The following is a 17,052-nucleotide window of genomic DNA, read 5'->3' as shown; positions in this document are numbered from 1 at the left end:
ATGGGAACTTCGAATTTCATACATAGACCGTAAACGAAGTATAGGAGTAGACATTTCATTCAATGTATTTTTACGGCCCACTTTTCTGGGGTTACGTTACCCCATTTCCATTTTAGTGTCACTATCCACCGTAGATTTACCCAGATTTACCGTCCTCATAACGTAGAGGTTACTAAAATTACAGGTTTTTTAAGGTATCGATACTAAGTTTAGGTGGGCCACCAACTCCCATAAGATGAAAGGTCTATTCTTGTACATACCTCGTCGGTGCATAGACTGGATTTTCATATGTATTTTTGTTACGTGCCCACTGACAAAATACAGTAAAATGAAAAGTAGCAATTTTTTAAACAAATTTTCCTACTTTAAGTCCAATAGACCATTTCATAGAAGAAATACATTTAAATGTCCATAGTTTATACTTAATTTTTTATTGCAAAGGAATACATTTTTCCTTATAATTTACTAAAACAGATGTCGCTGACGTCAAATAGAATATTACGATGGCGATTGATTATTATACTATTAATGGCGATATGGCCACTGCAGACTGTTGGTTCGATACGATGATACAATAGCACGATTAAATGGATTAAACGTGCACAGTGTCAAAATCTGACATCAAGAAAAGTTTTAACTTAGTTTCTGTATTTTCTTTCTTCCATAAGTTATTATAATGAACGAGTATCAGTAATGGGAGACTTATTTGATATTGCGAATTTAATCACTACTGTTGGTGTTGATAGAATAAAAATTAAACCGGAACCCGGACTCCCAGAAAAATCATCGAATGAAATATTGACAGAATTGTTCAGCACGTTTGATGCTGAAGAAGAAGTAGCATCGCCAGAGAACACTGATCAACAAGTTCCAAATGCGAGTATCAAAGTTGATAAACTTAAGAAGTCACAGGTTAAGAAGAAAAAGACGAAAAAGAAACACAAGCATAAAGATAAAAAGCATAAAAAAAAATCAAAACACAATTCTTCTGAAAGTAATAGTGACCTAGAAAGTAATAGTAAGATATTATCAATTATAAATGTATATAGGTGTCTATTACTGCATATTTAAGCACAGTTATTTTCTTGTAATAAATAGGTACCAAGAAGAAGAAGAAGCATAAAAAGAAAACAAAACGTAAACATGAAAATGATTCAAACAAATCATCAGACTCTGATGAGCCAAAGAATAAGGTTTCAAAGTCAAATAGTTCCTGTGATGACATAAAAGGAAAAAATCATAATAAAGACAAAGACAATGAAGTAGAGAAAGAAGGTACAGTTGCAGTCACAAATTTTGAGGACACATTAACAATTAAAAAGGAACCAGGATTAAAGAATACTTTTATAAGCAGTCCTGAGAGTCCTCGATTACCACCAATTTCAAAAAAAATTCTAGAAGAAATTGAGGAGCCACTGATACCTAAACTTCTGGGTTTGTATAGTTTGACAGTTTTATATTAATAATAGTAATGATTGTAGGAAGTTTGTTTGAGGTATATGTATAATTCTCACATTGTTTTAAACATAGTAAAAGATATTACTGTTATATATTTCTTTTTCATGTACAGAGAAACCAAAGCAAGCTGCACAAGGAAAAATTTTAATTAAAGATCTCAAGAATAGTGCAGTTTATAATGACACAGTAAAAGAGATAGAAAACAAAGTAAAGGAAAAAGCAGCTCGAATGGAAGATGGCGAACTATCCGATAGTAGTACAGACAATAGAACTCCAACGTTAAGTCCTAGTCCAATACGGAGTCATTCAATAAGGTCACCAACTTTAAGTCCAAATCTAGAAAAAATGGAGGACAGATTGTTAAATTTTGCAAAAGGTGGAATAACTTTGAGAAATGACCTGAGATTAATATTGAGAGAAAAAGAGAAAAAAAGACTTGAAAATATGGATAAAAAATCGGATGATCCAGAAAAATCAAAGTTGTACATGGATAATGAATACAAAGAAAAGGAGTATAACTATAATCAGAAATCCGCTACAAACAAAGATAGTAAACGTAACCAGAATTGCCACACACATGAAAGAAAACGTTCCGAGTCTCGAACACGCACAAGCTTCCATAGAAGTAGAAGCAGAGGAAGAGATAAACGAAGAGATAAAAGTAAAGAGAGGCATGCTAAAAGTCGTAGCAACGATAGACGAGAATCTATAAAAAGTAGAGAAAAACGAAGACACAGAAGTCGTAGCGATGATAGAAACCGAGACAAATATGTACGTGGAAGAAGTAGAAGTAGAGAACGAAAGTTAGTATGGTTTCTTTTTATCAATATGCAAACCTGTATTATATTCGTAATATGTGTATATATGCATATATACTTAACTTATATTTTTTAAGAGAGAGGATAGAAATTGATAAGAAGAAATTATTGGAAATTGCAAGAAGGAATGCCATAAATATGATTAAGCAAGGAGCTTTACCATTGGCACAACAAGACAAAGCAATTGCTGCAATACAAGCAGGTGGAAAAACAGTAGATGAACTCACGGGTAGTTATTCCTATTATCCGTATAATATATAGCCTTTTAACAATTTTTAAGGAAATCTATTTTTTTTATTTTAGATTTTTGTAAATCGCTATCAAAGTCTGAAGCATTAGGTGAACTTTCTAGTATTTCTTCAGAAGAGGATGCAAGTGATACCGAGAAAGGTTTTCATCATCCTTTCCTGCTTAAAGGACGACCTAATTCTATTATTATGAATATTCGGGTAGATTTGATATATTTAACACGTCTTTTTTTACCATCTTGATATATTTGTCTGTTTGTAAATATTACAACATTACACATTAGGATGCCAAGCAGTTACCAACAAAAACATTCCAAGAAAAAACAGTAGAGTCATCGAATCAGTTACGTTTACAATTTCCTGTATCAAGTGGACAACATCATAGAAAAAGTGGTAAAATTTTCCATTACAATTAAAGTATATGAAAATATTTATTTCAATATGATCTTTTACACAATATTTAATATTATATAGAAAACGAATGGGTACCAGTTACCCCCAAAAAACCAGAACCGAAGAAACAATTTGTACCAGCTACCGCACCAAGTAAACCTCCTGTCGTAATGCCTTCGCCTATACCTACACCTACACCTGTACCTCCAGTGCAGTCAACTATTTTTCCTCAACCCATACCTACCGAGGTATGAATAAAAAATTACATTGTTCTTAGAATTATGTTATAATTATATTATATTTATAGCCGATAGATATTGGTTCGATAGTATCTCAAAGACTAGCAGCAATGAGAAAATTAAGGGAAAATCCAAATGATGTATGTGCTCAAAATGAAATGTATCGTGCACAAAATGAGGTAACATCATGGATACTGAATTCAATATAACGTATTGATAGTATTACATATCGTTTATATGTTACATTGTAGATGAGAACTTGGGCTGAAAGTAAACAAATGCCGGGTCAGTTTACTGGCAGTACAGGAGCCAAAGTGCTCTCCCCTGCAGAACTTACATCAGGTTACCAAGCCTGGGCTCGTAAGGTAACAGTATTATTTGCAGTTCAATTATGTCTCATTGATTGTCAGACCATATTTATTTTATCATACAAAGCTATAACAATCCTTAATCCAATTAGATATTTAAATGTCAGATAGATGACAAAATTATATTTGTAATATACAGGTACATGTGGTAACGCATATGTCTTAAATATATCACAAGTTTCGCTTCTTTTTTTTTTTCACAATTCATTGACTGAGACTGATATTGCCTGTAACAAGTTTTCAGGTACAGTTTCTATTCAGATCAATTTTAAGCTGATCTAATAGGAACTGTAATGTAGGCACAGACTATTTCTTCTGTAGAGGTAGACTCTGTGCCTGCATGGACACAGGAGCACCGTTATTTTAAACATTTTTCATGTAGTGTGACCAAACCATGTACCACTGGTGAAGATAAATGAGCAGTGTATGGAAACAATAACTGTGCAAAGTACATTTATATTTATAATGGGCTCTTGTGAGATTATTGCTAATTATCATCAGCTTCCTATCATAGGATTTCATCGGGTCTTACTATATCTTTCTCTCATAAAGCTGGGATATTTAGCATTAGTCTGCATCCACCTGAGGGTTTGTTACAGGCACATAGCTACATCAGAGAAGAAACAACTTCAGCGGCGTGATGTCAAATTTATAATTTCTGTGGTAAGTATCCTCACCGAAAAAGTATTAGAATTTTATACAGTCAATTACTACATTGGAATACTATGATCGGGCAAAGATTATTTAAAAACTTTCTGTTACATATTGCTGTCATTTTTGTATATTAATTTAATTGGCATTGCGACATTCATCATGTCCTAATCTACTATGATATTTAGGATCAATTAGTATCAGCACAACCTGTTTCGGGTGGGATGGGTATGGCTTTACTGCAGAAGATGGGTTGGCGACCAGGGGAGGGTTTGGGAAAAAATAAAGAAGGCACTCTTGAGCCCTTGCAGCTCGAAGTCAAATTGGATAAAAGAGGACTTGTTTCGGAGCAAGATATTGGACAGAAAATAGGAAAAGCTACAAAGCCAGTAGTACCCGCGATTAAAACATTAGAAGGTACACAATAAACAAAACTTCCTCAATTTTATAAATTAGTGGGACTTGATACACTTACAACAATGTTACAGGCAAACATCCAGTCTCATTATTGGGTGAATACTGTTCAAAACGAAAACTTGGTGCTCCAGTTTATGAACTGTGTTTTGAATGTGGACCAGATCACAGAAAGAATTTTCTTTTCAAAGTATGGTGATCTTTTATATCCTCATATAATACTTTTATGTATTCCTTATATCTAATACTATGTTCCAGGTTAAAGTTAATGGAATTGAATATAAGCCAAGTGTAGCAAGTCCTAACAAAAAACAAGCGAAAGCAGAAGCAGCACAGATTTGCTTACAAACTTTAGGATTATTACCAGAGCCTAGTTCTGTATCTGTTTCAGAATCTTGAAGAACCTAGTTCATTGTAACTTTGTTAATACATTGACTACAGTGCCAATATATTATGTTACCTAACATAATTTTAAAATTTTGAATATCTTGATTTATGTACATATCAAGATATTAAAATATACATTGGAAGTTAAACCGAATAAGTATGATATGTTTAAGTAATAAATAAATTAAAACAACAAAAACTTTATCAGAAATTCTATATGGTAGTCAATGTGTTAGAAATGTTTTCAAAAGTTACTTTTCTGTGAATAACAAACAGTTGTAAAACAATGTATAAAGTTTGTAAGTTAAGGACATAAATTAATTTTTTTAATATCATTATGTACATGCATCATTTGTAAGTTTACCATTCCAGTGCATTTCATTTTTACTCATGCAATAAGCATATATGGATATAGTGTAAATAAAATTAAATTATGTATATCCATCGTGTTATCTCTTTTATTTTTATTATGTACTGTCACATGCATGTGTAACATTAACCTAATACAAAAGATGCATTTTGAGTATAGTATAACATAAAACATTGAAGAAAAACTTTTATTAACATGTTGATGTTCCTTTTAATGCCTATAATATGCTTTATTGGATTGGCGACTTCTATAAGAATTATTTACTGAAAATATTGAAGACAGATTTACTTATTAGGTTAAATTACTTTCAAAGTAGGTATACAAGTTTCTTAAAATAAATTGTATTTTTCAATATAGTTTCAATCAATTTTTTTGTTCTATTTATGTACAATTTTAAGAAAGATTATGAATTTCAGTACTGCAGTAGTTTTAGAGAAAAAGCAGATGCTAACGTCCATGTTGTTATATATACATTGACAGGTTGGTTATTTATACGATTTATACTGTAATGGACGATGTAGAAGCTCCAATATTTTACGACGATGAGGGTGACTTTGTTGGACACGAATATTTCCAAGATGCAGATTATGAATACGACTACGAGGAAAATATTGAGAGAGAAACATTGTTAGAATTGTATCAATATTGCCTCAGCCCCACTGTTTACGATACAGCATCATATATATTACCGCTACTTATTTCCACGATTTTATTTCGATTATGTGCTCGTTCTCGTAAGATACATATTTCTATGCGATATATATATGTATATATATATATAAACGTATTAATGAAACATGCAATTAAATGATCTACTTTATTTTAAATTACAGAATATATATCCCATAAAGTTTTCCATGTATTGTCAATGTTGATTGGCATATATAATATCTATCACTATGTAACAGAATGTTTATATATACTGTTAGTACTTTGTATATTTTCATATATCACTTTACATGTACCTAAAAACTATTGTAAAAGCGTAGGAATATTTTTACCACCTCTTTTCATTATTGTATATTGGTAAGTTACTAAAGTACAGTTTTCTTTCTAAAACTGTAAATGTAGATGTACAACATTTTTATGCTATTGTTTTTGATTTTCAGTGAATTTTCTATGCCCCCAGTAGTTTGGCATAAGATACGTAGTGTTGTAATGACCATGGCAATGAAAACTATTAGTGTAGCAATAGATAAAATTGATTCAAACAATTTACCTAACATTTATAGTTATATGGGATATACTTTTTGTGGTGTGACATGTCTTTTTGGTCCATGGATATCATTCAAAGATTACATTTCAGCACGTTATATAAATCATCAGGTATGAAACAATTATTTCTGTCATGTGTCAGATTCTTTGATTATAAGCACATGAGAAAAGAATATAGATACCAAAAATTTTTAATTGTAGGATAAATGGTGGATACTGTGTGCTATTCAATGTACATTTTTATCGTTTGTGTTTTTAACTATGTCAAACTGCTGGACACAATGGATAGTAATGGATAACTCTTGGAAGTTAGTAAATCTCATTTTAAAGATAATTTTTGTATTTTTTACTATGATAGATACTGAATTGTATTTATTATTCTAGGTGGCTTTTAGCTTACAGGGATGCACTGTCTTTCAGAACATCTCATTATTTCATCTCATATATTGCATCCACTGCATTGTTAATAGGGGGATTTCCACAAACTTTAACTACTATAGTAAAGCCGTTAAAAGTAGAATTTCCACGGTCACTTGTACAAGTTGTTATTTGTTGGAATATACCAATGCACTTCTGGTTGAAAACATGTATGTAAATACATTTAGTGTTCTTAAGATACTATTAATTTTTTTTAGTAAAATCGAGGATATTAAATAATGAAGTACCGGTATAAATTTTTAGATATATTCCGTCCCAGTATCAAATACTTAGGAAAATTTGGAGCTATAACTATGACATATTTAACAAGCGCTCTTCTACATGGGTTAAATTTTCAGCTGGCAGCAGTTTTACTTAGCCTTGGATTTTACACATATATAGAATTCCAGCTCAGATCTATGCTTGCAAATATTTTCGATGCGTGTATCTCGTCCAAGCAATGTACTAAGAATAAATGTACACACACCTATAATACTCATAATTCTTGGTGGGTTTTTCCTACAAATATGATGTTTTCTGGACTATCAGTTTTTCATTTAGCTTATCTAGGTCTTATGTTTGATACATCTGAATTACAAGATACAGGATACAGTTACATTCACACTATCGAAAAATGGTACCAATTAGGATTTGCTAGCCATTGGGTAATGTTTGCTACTTATTGCATATATTTTTCAATTAGGTAATACCAAATATACAAATTAAATTTTTATTGACTTATACTATTTGCTCATGTCTACCAGTATTAAATGAACAATGTATTAGAAAAATTTTAAATTATTTAAAGAAGTTGTAATATAACTCTTTAACTTTACACTTTTGTACTGATACCTTATCTTTTTGACTACTTTTTATAACATTTGCTATGAAAATAAAAAGAAGGAAAAAACAATTGTTTTTCATTACATGCAATCATATTGAGTAGGAAAGCAGTGTATAAAATTCTAGAAGTAAGTAAAATACATAGTCTTTATTAGATGTATAACATAACATAAAATATGTTTGCACGTGTGTATAAAGCGTATTACAAAAAAGTAGCATTTAATAGCTATAAGAAGGTTTATGAACCATGATTGTTAAATAATACTTCATTGATATTTTATAATACCAATCTAATGTCGTATGCCACACTTTAACATAATCATGACACCAAATAAAGATACTTTTGTAATGAAAATCAATGCATTCTAATACTATGTTTCTGATAATATATCTGATATATAATAATACAATTCAAAGTATTTCTAAATCGACCTCTTACATTTTTCTTTACAAAATATATGAAAAAATTGTCTAAGAGTTAACTACATATTTAAGGCAAAAATTGAAGCATTGCATGTTTTTACACATTCTATAAACTAGATGACAGTCAACTAAAATTATTTAATGAATATAACCAGCTTTACAAATATCAAATTTCTCAAATATGTGTTACAATTGTCGAAGTAGTAATGCATGTAATACGTTTTATAACAATATTCCATCTTCGATATAACAGATTCATAATTTTACATTGATTTCCACTATGTAATTATAAATTTTGCCCAATGTTCACTATTTTGAATCGTTAATTACAATCTAGAACAGCCAATTCACAATATATTTTAAGATTACATATTCCTATCAATTAAAAAATGTACTTTCTCCCATAGTCTTAGGTGGTTGGACCTAATGTACAATAGATTATTTTACATTATTAAAATATCTTTGTCCTTAACTATTAATAACATTATTTTATGAAATGCATTAATCTTTTAAAATATTAATGAATTTTTATGTAGTAATCTTATATAATTACACTAATGTGTGTGTATATATATGTATGTATATGTATATACAAATATACCACATATATACCTGTAGTGAATGACACACTGTATAAATGGATTTATCACAAAAAAGTATACTATAATGAAGAAAATAATAAATGTCCCATGAAACTGTGCTAATTTTTTCTATCCATTGTATTTTCTACAATAAATCCATTTATGGATTATAATAGATTATCACGTGTATCAAATGCTATGTGTATGTACGTGATATACATATAACACACATATAGAAGCATCTACATTTCTGTGAACAATTTATTTTCACGTTTACTAAAATATTACATTCATTCTGATTATACGTTACTATAAATATATCTACTCATTTAATTACATATTCTACATTGATAAAAATGAATACAACAGTAACTGTACATGATACACACTGTACATTATCGCACATCATTATTTAGCACAACATTATAAGATTTATGCACCTACACTTGTGTTTAAGAAGCCCAAAACTCATTGTTGTTCTCGTAGTATTTTACAAGCATATTTGTATGAACTAAACTTAACTAAATTATCAGTTCAATATGTACATTGCATAATTTTCTGAATTTCAATTGCAAAATAATATTCTATATTAAAGTTAGTATTCAGTGCGAAAAATGTGTTGGTAAGATACTTTAAATTATAAAAAGGATAATATTAAAAGTATGTAGTTCAATACATTCTGTGTATGTGTATAAACATATAATCCATTATATATATATATATTATATATATATATAGTGTAAAAGCTGTTACAGTTAAGAACATCACAAAAGAGTGCTTTTTCTAGAAAAGTATTGTGTGAAATATGTAACACATTTATAATATTAACAGTACATCATATTGCATTTATTATTATACTTAATAGCATTTGAAATACTAAAATATTTTTTTTAATGTATGTGATGCTACAAAAAGAAAACTGAGACTTTTAACTGTATCTTCTCATTACATTACTTGATTGTATGATTGTTCAGATTATATTTATTTTAAAACTAGTCGAATTTCAATTGGCAGAAGCAATGACTAATAACTCACATACCATTCTTAATAATATTATTAAAATTAAGGGAAAAAAATGATTTGTTTCTAGATTCAAATGATTGCATTGAAACTAAATATTTTTTTTTATAATCGCATATTTTGATATGTTTATAAGTTTGTATGTACAAATACAGTATAAAAATTTAAAATCTTGTGCATTTGTATCAACAAAGAGAATATTTGAAGACACAGTTATAGTTGCTATCAATAGTAGTACAGATGAAACAATTAAGCAAATTTTTCATAGTGTAGCATGTTTTACAGGTTAAATTCATCGTTATTATGTTATGAATGAAATATTTTGATTCTGGATATTGTACATGTAATACGATTAGCACATTAACAAATTTATATAAAGCTATATTTATTTTTCAAATCTATATTGATCATAAACTATTGTTTCAACTTAAAATTTGAAAAATGTATAATACATAACACTTTGTTTAATTTAATAAATATATGAGAAAGAGTTAGGTTTATGTATAGATATAACATCTAAAATGAAGACACATAATTTGTGTTAATCACATAACTATAAGAATGCACATTAGGATTGTAAGTTTCTATTTGCTGTAACTTCACTTTTATTTGCAGCAGGCTATAAGTTATAAACACGACTGAGTGGTCGTAATGACTACAAGCATAAAATTCAAATGTGGATAATTGTATCAAACTTAGAAGGAAAAAAATGTCAAGTTTTTAAAAATATATTTTGATACAAAAATGCATATTTACGCTTACCACGGTAAATTTAATTAAATGTACATGTTAAAGTAATGTTTCATGAAGTTTTTATTAAGAATGATGAAAAGTAACAAAAACTGAAGACGAATATACAATTTTGAAATTATTTGAAAAGTATCCTTATAGTACTGTATTTTCTGACCAGCAGAAAGATAATGTAATGGACAAATTAATGAAAATCACGTTGAATTTTCTTACGAACGTTCAACGTATCGCAAAAGATGGAAGAATTTTTAAATCTGTGCAGAGGATAGCTAGTTATGAGAAACTTATAATCCAAAATACGAATACATAAAATAACTACCTTGTAAAAATTATGACGACCACTGTAGATCTATTCAACTTTTGTTGATTATGATAAAAGCTTGAGCAACTTAGTTGCTCAAGGTGAAGATTGGAGATCAGTAAGATGATTTCACTGAATGATCGGATTTAAGCGATGAGATCTTCGGCGCTGGTGAGATGCTCGAATTACCGGATTGTCCTCTCCAACGCCACTGAGAATATCGGTTAGTCATCTGATAAATGCAGTTTTATAACTTTTGGTTGTGCGCGCACTGCAAGTCACAGAAATAAAAGGGAGCACTTTGTTAGCCACCTCAGGAGCTACTTTTTCCCTAAGCTCTAAATGTAGCTTACATAGTTGAGAGGCCTGGACAGTGATTTAATCTAACAAAAAACGTATTTATTCTTAAAGCACATCTAATTCTGTAAATGATACGTACAAGTTATTTTAGTCAAACAATATTTATATAAAAAAATTCATAAATAAATGTAATCGTTTTATTATTATTTGTCCAGGCCTAACATTGTTTAAAAAATTATAATTACATGCCTTTAATGGAAGTTTCCTAGTGCATGCTACATGCATGTTAATATTAGTGATCAGTAATATGGACATTTTTATATTGCTTCGTATCCTTTTACATTATATACATTATGATATGTAAAATTATAAAACATATTATTAATTCAAATAAAAGGATAGAAGCTAAATTACAAATATAATACAATGCAGAGGAAGATCTTGTTTTATATACAAAACATGTAACAAAGCCTATTGTGAAATAAAGTGCAGTAAGTAGTTATGAAACTGTTACAACCAGAGAGCTATATAACTGTTACTTAGCAAAATTTTGAGAACAACAGTTACGGAGACTTACTGCCTTAGAGAATGATAACGATTTACTCGATCTGCAGACCTGAGAATCATATTCATGCCTTGTTGCGGCTGCCTGACGGAATAATTTGCAGACGTATTTGAGATGCGAGTCTCGGGGACGCAGGAAGTTCTTATACTGGCCCTTGTCACCGGTTTCGTAACAGATATTGATGTAACGGAAGTAGCGGTAGTTGTGTTGTTGTTGATATTACGGATCTGTGTTGCTGGTTTAGTAGGCTTAAGACGACGCGAAGACGGATCACAGGTACTGTTGACCAGCCAACTGTTTCTATAATTTTTAGTAAAGATAGTGATCCTGTATTTACTTTCGCAGCATGCAATAGTTAGAGCATGAACGAAATTTAGTATAGTTATAATAAAGCTGAATGTATAAAAGAATTCTACTAAGATTTAAATAAATATTAAAGAAATAAAGTAAATAAGCACGCAAACAAAAGAAGAAGAACTACTACGAAGAAAAGTAATAAATGTAAGCAACTAAGAACAACTGTACCAGGGTGTTCGGTTACTGGTGTCAGAAGCTTTAAGAGGTGATTCTAAATGTCAAAATAAAACAAGAATGAGGAAAGTGTGTTGAAGGCTTTGTTTTCAAGTTATTAACAATCACAAATTGGGGTCAGAAATTACTAAAACCAAATCTGCGTACAAGTGGTAAGCGTAGGGCACTACAGTTACGTCGCGTACACCGGCGACCCCTGAAAAAAAAATACATTCCTACTTCTTAGCCAAATATGTGATATGTACCTTTCCCTTATAGTACAACCCCCAATATCTGCAGGTCATTCGCGCGAGTACGAGGCTGCCACAAAGCAGGTAGTATTATATCCACTCTCTGTTGTTTACACATTTATTACTTTTCTGTCTTTTACGTAGGATTCAAGTAACGGTTCTTTAGTTCGGTAGCAATCGTCAACGCGAGCACATCTAGTTTCCGCGGAATAGCCCTCGAAATTTTTTTATAGTATTAATTTAATTTATTTATTATACTGAGTTTTAGTTTAGTTTAAGTGAGTTTATTGACTATTTATTCTGTGTAGTGTTGTTACTCTAGTGGATTTGAACAAGTAACCAGATTCAATGCTGTGCAACGATTTGTGTCTGCTTTGTAATGAAATGTCGCAAGAAGATAGTACAAGCTCGAATGCAAGCGTCACATGTCACTTCTTTGGCTATGACGTAAAAATTAATTCTTTTTAGGCGACGCCTAGTGTACGTGCCGTCAATGTTATATACAGATTGGCTGGTTTCAGGCGTTTCTGGCCTGAAGTTTGAACTGTTAAAACTTTAACACAAAATCTTCAACACAATTTCGACATTTTTGATTTTCGTTTTATTTTAACATGTAGAATCACCCCTTAAAGTTTCTAAAACCAATAGCTGAACATTCTGTATAAGCAAAACCAACTAACTGACCTCTTAGCAACAGCAGTCGTGGTGGACCTAGGCAGAACCTTTTTTGTAGGATCTTTTTCCTTATTTCTAGTTAACGTATTAATTGTACTTTTCTGACTTCTTGCTTGTAACAAAGGTCTTAAGTAAGGACTACAAACGTAATATATATATTCATTAATAACTTGACCATCTTATAAAGAATATGATAAATTATATTACAATAATACTTACTGTACGACAGCTGATGAATTAGTAGTCGTATTAAGGGTGTGATTTGTTGGTAAACCTCTTCTTTTCGCTTTGATTAAGTTTAATTTGCTACCTTGAGACAATGGCATGTATTTAGTGGTACTGGTGCCAGCAGTAGGAGCATGATCATCTAATGCGATTCCATCTACTCTGTGCATTATTCCTGAAACTTTATCTTGCACTAAGTTAGAATCTTTCAGATTAGACAAGAATACTATCTTGGGTCTGCCAACTATGGAATAAATTCCATATTTGTGCATTGGATTTCTATTTTCTGTTTGTAGTGGTTCTTTCAATAGAGAGTGAAGGTATGCTTCCTTTCTAAAAAAAAAAAAAATTTTGTTTCAGATTCAAATAGAATAATCAATAGAAACATTACTTGACCCAAGTACATACTCTTCCAACCACTGTTGCTGGTGTCCAATTACAGAACCTGGTCTACATATTCTTATCCATGCAATTGTTTCATGAGCCGTTAAATGATAATGTTTCATGATATAACATCCTATTAAAGAACCTGTCCTACCGAGTCCTGCTTTACAATGTACAGCAACAGCACCGCTTGCATTTTCTGTTATTTTAAGAAACTGACGCATAATCGAATCTGTTGGTGTTGAACCATCAACAAAAAACAGATCTTTATGTTCAAATCCTGCATCAGTGAAACTTGAAGCATCATAAATTTTTGTGTTAAGCCGTATAATTGTAGACACACTGTTGTGTCGGAAATATGTAAAATATGATTCTGGTGCATGAAGTGGATACCCTGTCAAGAAGAGACAGAAAAATGTTATTACTTGTAGTCCATTCCAAAATGTTAATATAGATACATACCATTTTCTATTTTAGATTTAGCATAAGGTCCACAAAATGCAATAAATTTACCAGGAACAATCCAGTTTAAATCTCCATTTTCTACTCTTTCAAAATATTCGTATTCTTTAACGCGAAAATCTTGAAAATTAAAAAACCCAAATCTGTGGCACTTATAGATGGCACTTAGACATTCAATCAAGGAGATTTGGTACCATGGTGTACCAACAGAAGCATCACGAAACATAATGAAGGGTGGACAGTTGGAACTACTAGTTAAGCAATTGAATGCTTCTTCAGCTGTCCGTTTCAAATACAATATCTAAAGAATATATTTCCACTATTATTATATTCTTATAATATGTTATTCATTACATTAAAGAATACAAATCATTCACAGAAATCTTACAGCATAGCTTCCTATGAGAAAAGCAGCATTAACTCTCTTGTGTGGATTCATAGTTGTATAATGTATTATCTTTTTCTTCTTTAAGGTTACTGCCTTTAGTTTTTTATTAACTTTTTGGCAATAATGATATAACATTGCAAGATTTAATGGGCCAAAATCATCATAAAAATTTTGATAAATTAATTCGTTATCGATACTGAAATAATGGGTGTTTGGAGTACTCTTTGGTTGTACTATTTTTCTCAATGTTACAAAATATAATCGATCTAAAAAAAATAAAAAAATATATCATGTTTTTTTTAAATTTGTTATTAAGTTTTATTTTTTAAAACTCTTGGATATTCTTTACCTTTTATGAATTCTGTTGCACATACTAATATGTCATTTGTATCCTCCATTGTTGATTTGTACTAATGTGTATCGTACTGGGAATACCAACCAAGTAAGTCTATCATTGATGTAACCAATGAAACAAAGGACACAATTTAATTAACATGATTAGGGATTATAAGAAGTATATAAACACACAGAAGGTTAGAGTGTCTGTAATAAGGGTAAATTAGATTCATCTACCTACATACAGAAGTACATTTCCAAGGTTCATTTGATAGGTGTGAATTCATAATTAGAATACCATATAAGACGATGCAGTGTGTACTCTATTAAAGAATCCTTACACTTACCTGCGTGACCGTTACAAGATTCAAATTTGGTCAATGGAGAGTCTGTGATGGCGAACGATTACGTCGTAGACCTCTTCTGGTGATATTATACATTCAAATATTTATTACTTCACGTACATCCTTCGACTTGTCTTTATTACTGCTTCTTTTTTATAAATTACTATTGAATCTTTAAATTTTTACATATATCAACATCATTATCCACCATAGGAGCAGAAGGTACTTTCCGTACGTACTGCCATATTGGTTGCCCTCGTTATATTAAACCGATGACGATATGTGAATTCGATGTATTCAGCAACAAACATCGTAAAATGTTTGTTAACGTGGCGTCAAACGTTCAGTTTAAAATGTAGTCAATGTTACACATTTACAACACCATTCCGTCGTAACAATTCGCATCCGAACTTTATTTAAAGCGGACTAGGTAACGATTACATGTTCCCAATGATTGGAAAACAGCGCACTCTATACACGAAACATCCCACATTATCCATAAATTGTCATTGCTACTTTGTAAATTTGAAGTCAATGTATTTTTTTACGTATTTCTTTTAAAAGTTTTATTGGTATTACTTTCTTCGTATATTATGTAATCCGTTTCTAGATTATCCAAAACATTTAGAAATTTTATATGCTTAAATATAACGTTACACGGTAAATAAATGAAATACAAATAAACGTTGTCTATGTCGCTTTCGGATTGACGTCTTTGTATCGATATAATTTAATAATGATGGTGGTTAGTTGTTCTCTATAATTAAATTTTTTTTAACGATACAGGTGCCTAAATAATGATGTCATTTGACGGTAAGAATGTGGCACTAATTGGCTAGTAGAAGAATCACGTTTCAAAACTCTTGCGCCTGCTCCGGGGGTTCTATGACTCCACTTCCTCACAGACACAGGGTCCCTGGCGCCTCCACCGGGGGCTCTGTGACCCCACGTCTAACCACGCGGGGTCTTTGGCGCCTCCACTGGGGTTCTATGTCCCCACTTTCTCACCACACGGTCCCTGGCGCCACCTGCCGGGGTTCTGTGACACCACGTTCTCACCACACGGGGTCTCTGGCGCGCCCAACCGGGGGTTCTATGACCCCACGTTTACATCGCACGGGGTCTCTTGCGCATGCTCCTGGGGTGCCATGACCCCACTTTTACATCACACGACGTCTCTTACCACTCGAACGCACAGTTTCATCTATATAGAAGCATGTGACAATTTCAGAAAGAATTGCTATTTCTTAAAGGATTGCATACAAATAATCAAATTACAAAACGATTTCAGTTAGAGATGGCGTGCAAAATACTAACGGTGGTTTATCACAATGATCACCGAATCACGATCACGGTCGTGATTTAACTTCATTCACAACCGTGATTGCGATTTTTTTATGTTGAGTTAATTTGCTCACTGCGATCGTACGTCCTTGATCTTTAGGCAGAAAAACGTATTCAATATGATTTTACGATGAATTACATTACTATTCGCGTTTGTAAAAATTTGTAGAAAAAACAAGAAATTCTAAAAGAATGATTTGCTAGATAACATGTAGATTATAATTTATAATCATTAATTTATTCATTATTCTTCATTGTTTCTAATTATTCCTTCACTTTATACGATATAACTCGAATTTTTGTTTTGATGTCATTAATATAAAATATACAGATTATGTGTCGCGTGTAAAGAACTGTTAGGTTTCTCCACCA

At 31.3% G+C, this 17,052-nt stretch overlaps 3 protein-coding genes across 4 annotated transcripts; 2 read left to right on the top strand and 1 right to left on the bottom strand.

The window, feature by feature from the left end:
- Positions 1-643: 643 nt before the first annotated feature.
- On the top strand, positions 644-4,988 carry LOC107188961 (protein SON-like). Its single transcript, XM_015577365.1, has 12 exons — positions 644-1,012; positions 1,099-1,434; positions 1,571-2,261; positions 2,354-2,505; positions 2,580-2,725; positions 2,809-2,917; positions 2,999-3,165; positions 3,225-3,335; positions 3,408-3,521; positions 4,364-4,592; positions 4,664-4,779; positions 4,848-4,988. Exons 1-12 carry the CDS (start codon positions 694-696, stop codon positions 4,986-4,988), a joined length of 2,631 nt encoding a protein of 876 aa, XP_015432851.1. The 5' UTR covers positions 644-693.
- A 664-nt stretch (positions 4,989-5,652) lies between these two features.
- LOC107189072 (protein-serine O-palmitoleoyltransferase porcupine) lies at positions 5,653-7,685 on the top strand. Its single transcript, XM_015577505.1, has 7 exons — positions 5,653-5,658; positions 5,827-6,080; positions 6,180-6,372; positions 6,456-6,672; positions 6,763-6,869; positions 6,946-7,148; positions 7,243-7,685. Exons 2-7 carry the CDS (start codon positions 5,855-5,857, stop codon positions 7,683-7,685), a joined length of 1,389 nt encoding a protein of 462 aa, XP_015432991.1. The 5' UTR covers positions 5,653-5,658; positions 5,827-5,854.
- Positions 7,686-11,055: 3,370 nt separating this feature from the next.
- LOC107189003 (dual specificity protein phosphatase CDC14B) lies at positions 11,056-15,793 on the bottom strand. 2 transcript variants are annotated; one of them, XM_015577430.1, is made up of 9 exons: positions 15,340-15,793; positions 15,006-15,104; positions 14,657-14,922; positions 14,269-14,569; positions 13,831-14,200; positions 13,417-13,755; positions 13,207-13,335; positions 11,774-12,061; positions 11,056-11,167 (listed from the first exon to the last, which is right to left on the bottom strand). In XM_015577430.1, exons 2-9 carry the CDS (start codon positions 15,052-15,054, stop codon positions 11,125-11,127), a joined length of 1,785 nt encoding a protein of 594 aa, XP_015432916.1. In that variant the 5' UTR covers positions 15,055-15,104; positions 15,340-15,793; the 3' UTR covers positions 11,056-11,124. The 2 variants fall into 2 exon arrangements, with proteins under 2 accessions (XP_015432916.1, XP_015432917.1); XM_015577431.1 differs by having other exon boundaries at positions 11,813-12,061.
- Between the last annotated feature and the right edge of the window lie 1,259 nt (positions 15,794-17,052).

Source organism: Dufourea novaeangliae, unplaced genomic scaffold (genome assembly GCF_001272555.1).
Source record: "Dufourea novaeangliae isolate 0120121106 unplaced genomic scaffold, ASM127255v1 scaffold125, whole genome shotgun sequence".
Classification (NCBI taxonomy): domain Eukaryota; kingdom Metazoa; phylum Arthropoda; class Insecta; order Hymenoptera; family Halictidae; genus Dufourea; species Dufourea novaeangliae.
The sequence above is the reverse complement of the archived record's forward strand: the minus strand, read 5'-3'. Positions and strand labels throughout refer to the sequence as shown.

Bases quoted from the DNA above. Each gene is read 5' to 3' on its own strand.
- LOC107188961 (XM_015577365.1), top strand. From the start codon at position 694: ATGGGAGACTTATTTGATATTGCGAATTTAATCACTACTGTTGGTGTT. The intron at 2,262-2,353 runs GTTAGTATGGTT...ATATTTTTTAAG, and splicing joins AGTAGAAGTAGAGAACGAAA to AGAGAGGATAGAAATTGATA. The intron at 2,726-2,808 runs GTAGATTTGATA...ATTACACATTAG, and splicing joins CTATTATTATGAATATTCGG to GATGCCAAGCAGTTACCAAC.
- LOC107189003 (XM_015577430.1), bottom strand. From the start codon at position 15,054: ATGGAGGATACAAATGACATATTAGTATGTGCAACAGAATTCATAAAA. The intron at 14,923-15,005 runs GTAAAGAATATC...TATTTTTTTTAG, and splicing joins TGCAACAGAATTCATAAAAG to ATCGATTATATTTTGTAACA. The intron at 14,201-14,268 runs GTATGTATCTAT...TCTTCTTGACAG, and splicing joins TAAATCTAAAATAGAAAATG to GGTATCCACTTCATGCACCA.
- LOC107189072 (XM_015577505.1), top strand. From the start codon at position 5,855: ATGGACGATGTAGAAGCTCCAATATTTTACGACGATGAGGGTGACTTT. The intron at 6,081-6,179 runs GTAAGATACATA...TTTAAATTACAG, and splicing joins TCGATTATGTGCTCGTTCTC to AATATATATCCCATAAAGTT. The intron at 6,673-6,762 runs GTATGAAACAAT...TTTTAATTGTAG, and splicing joins CACGTTATATAAATCATCAG to GATAAATGGTGGATACTGTG.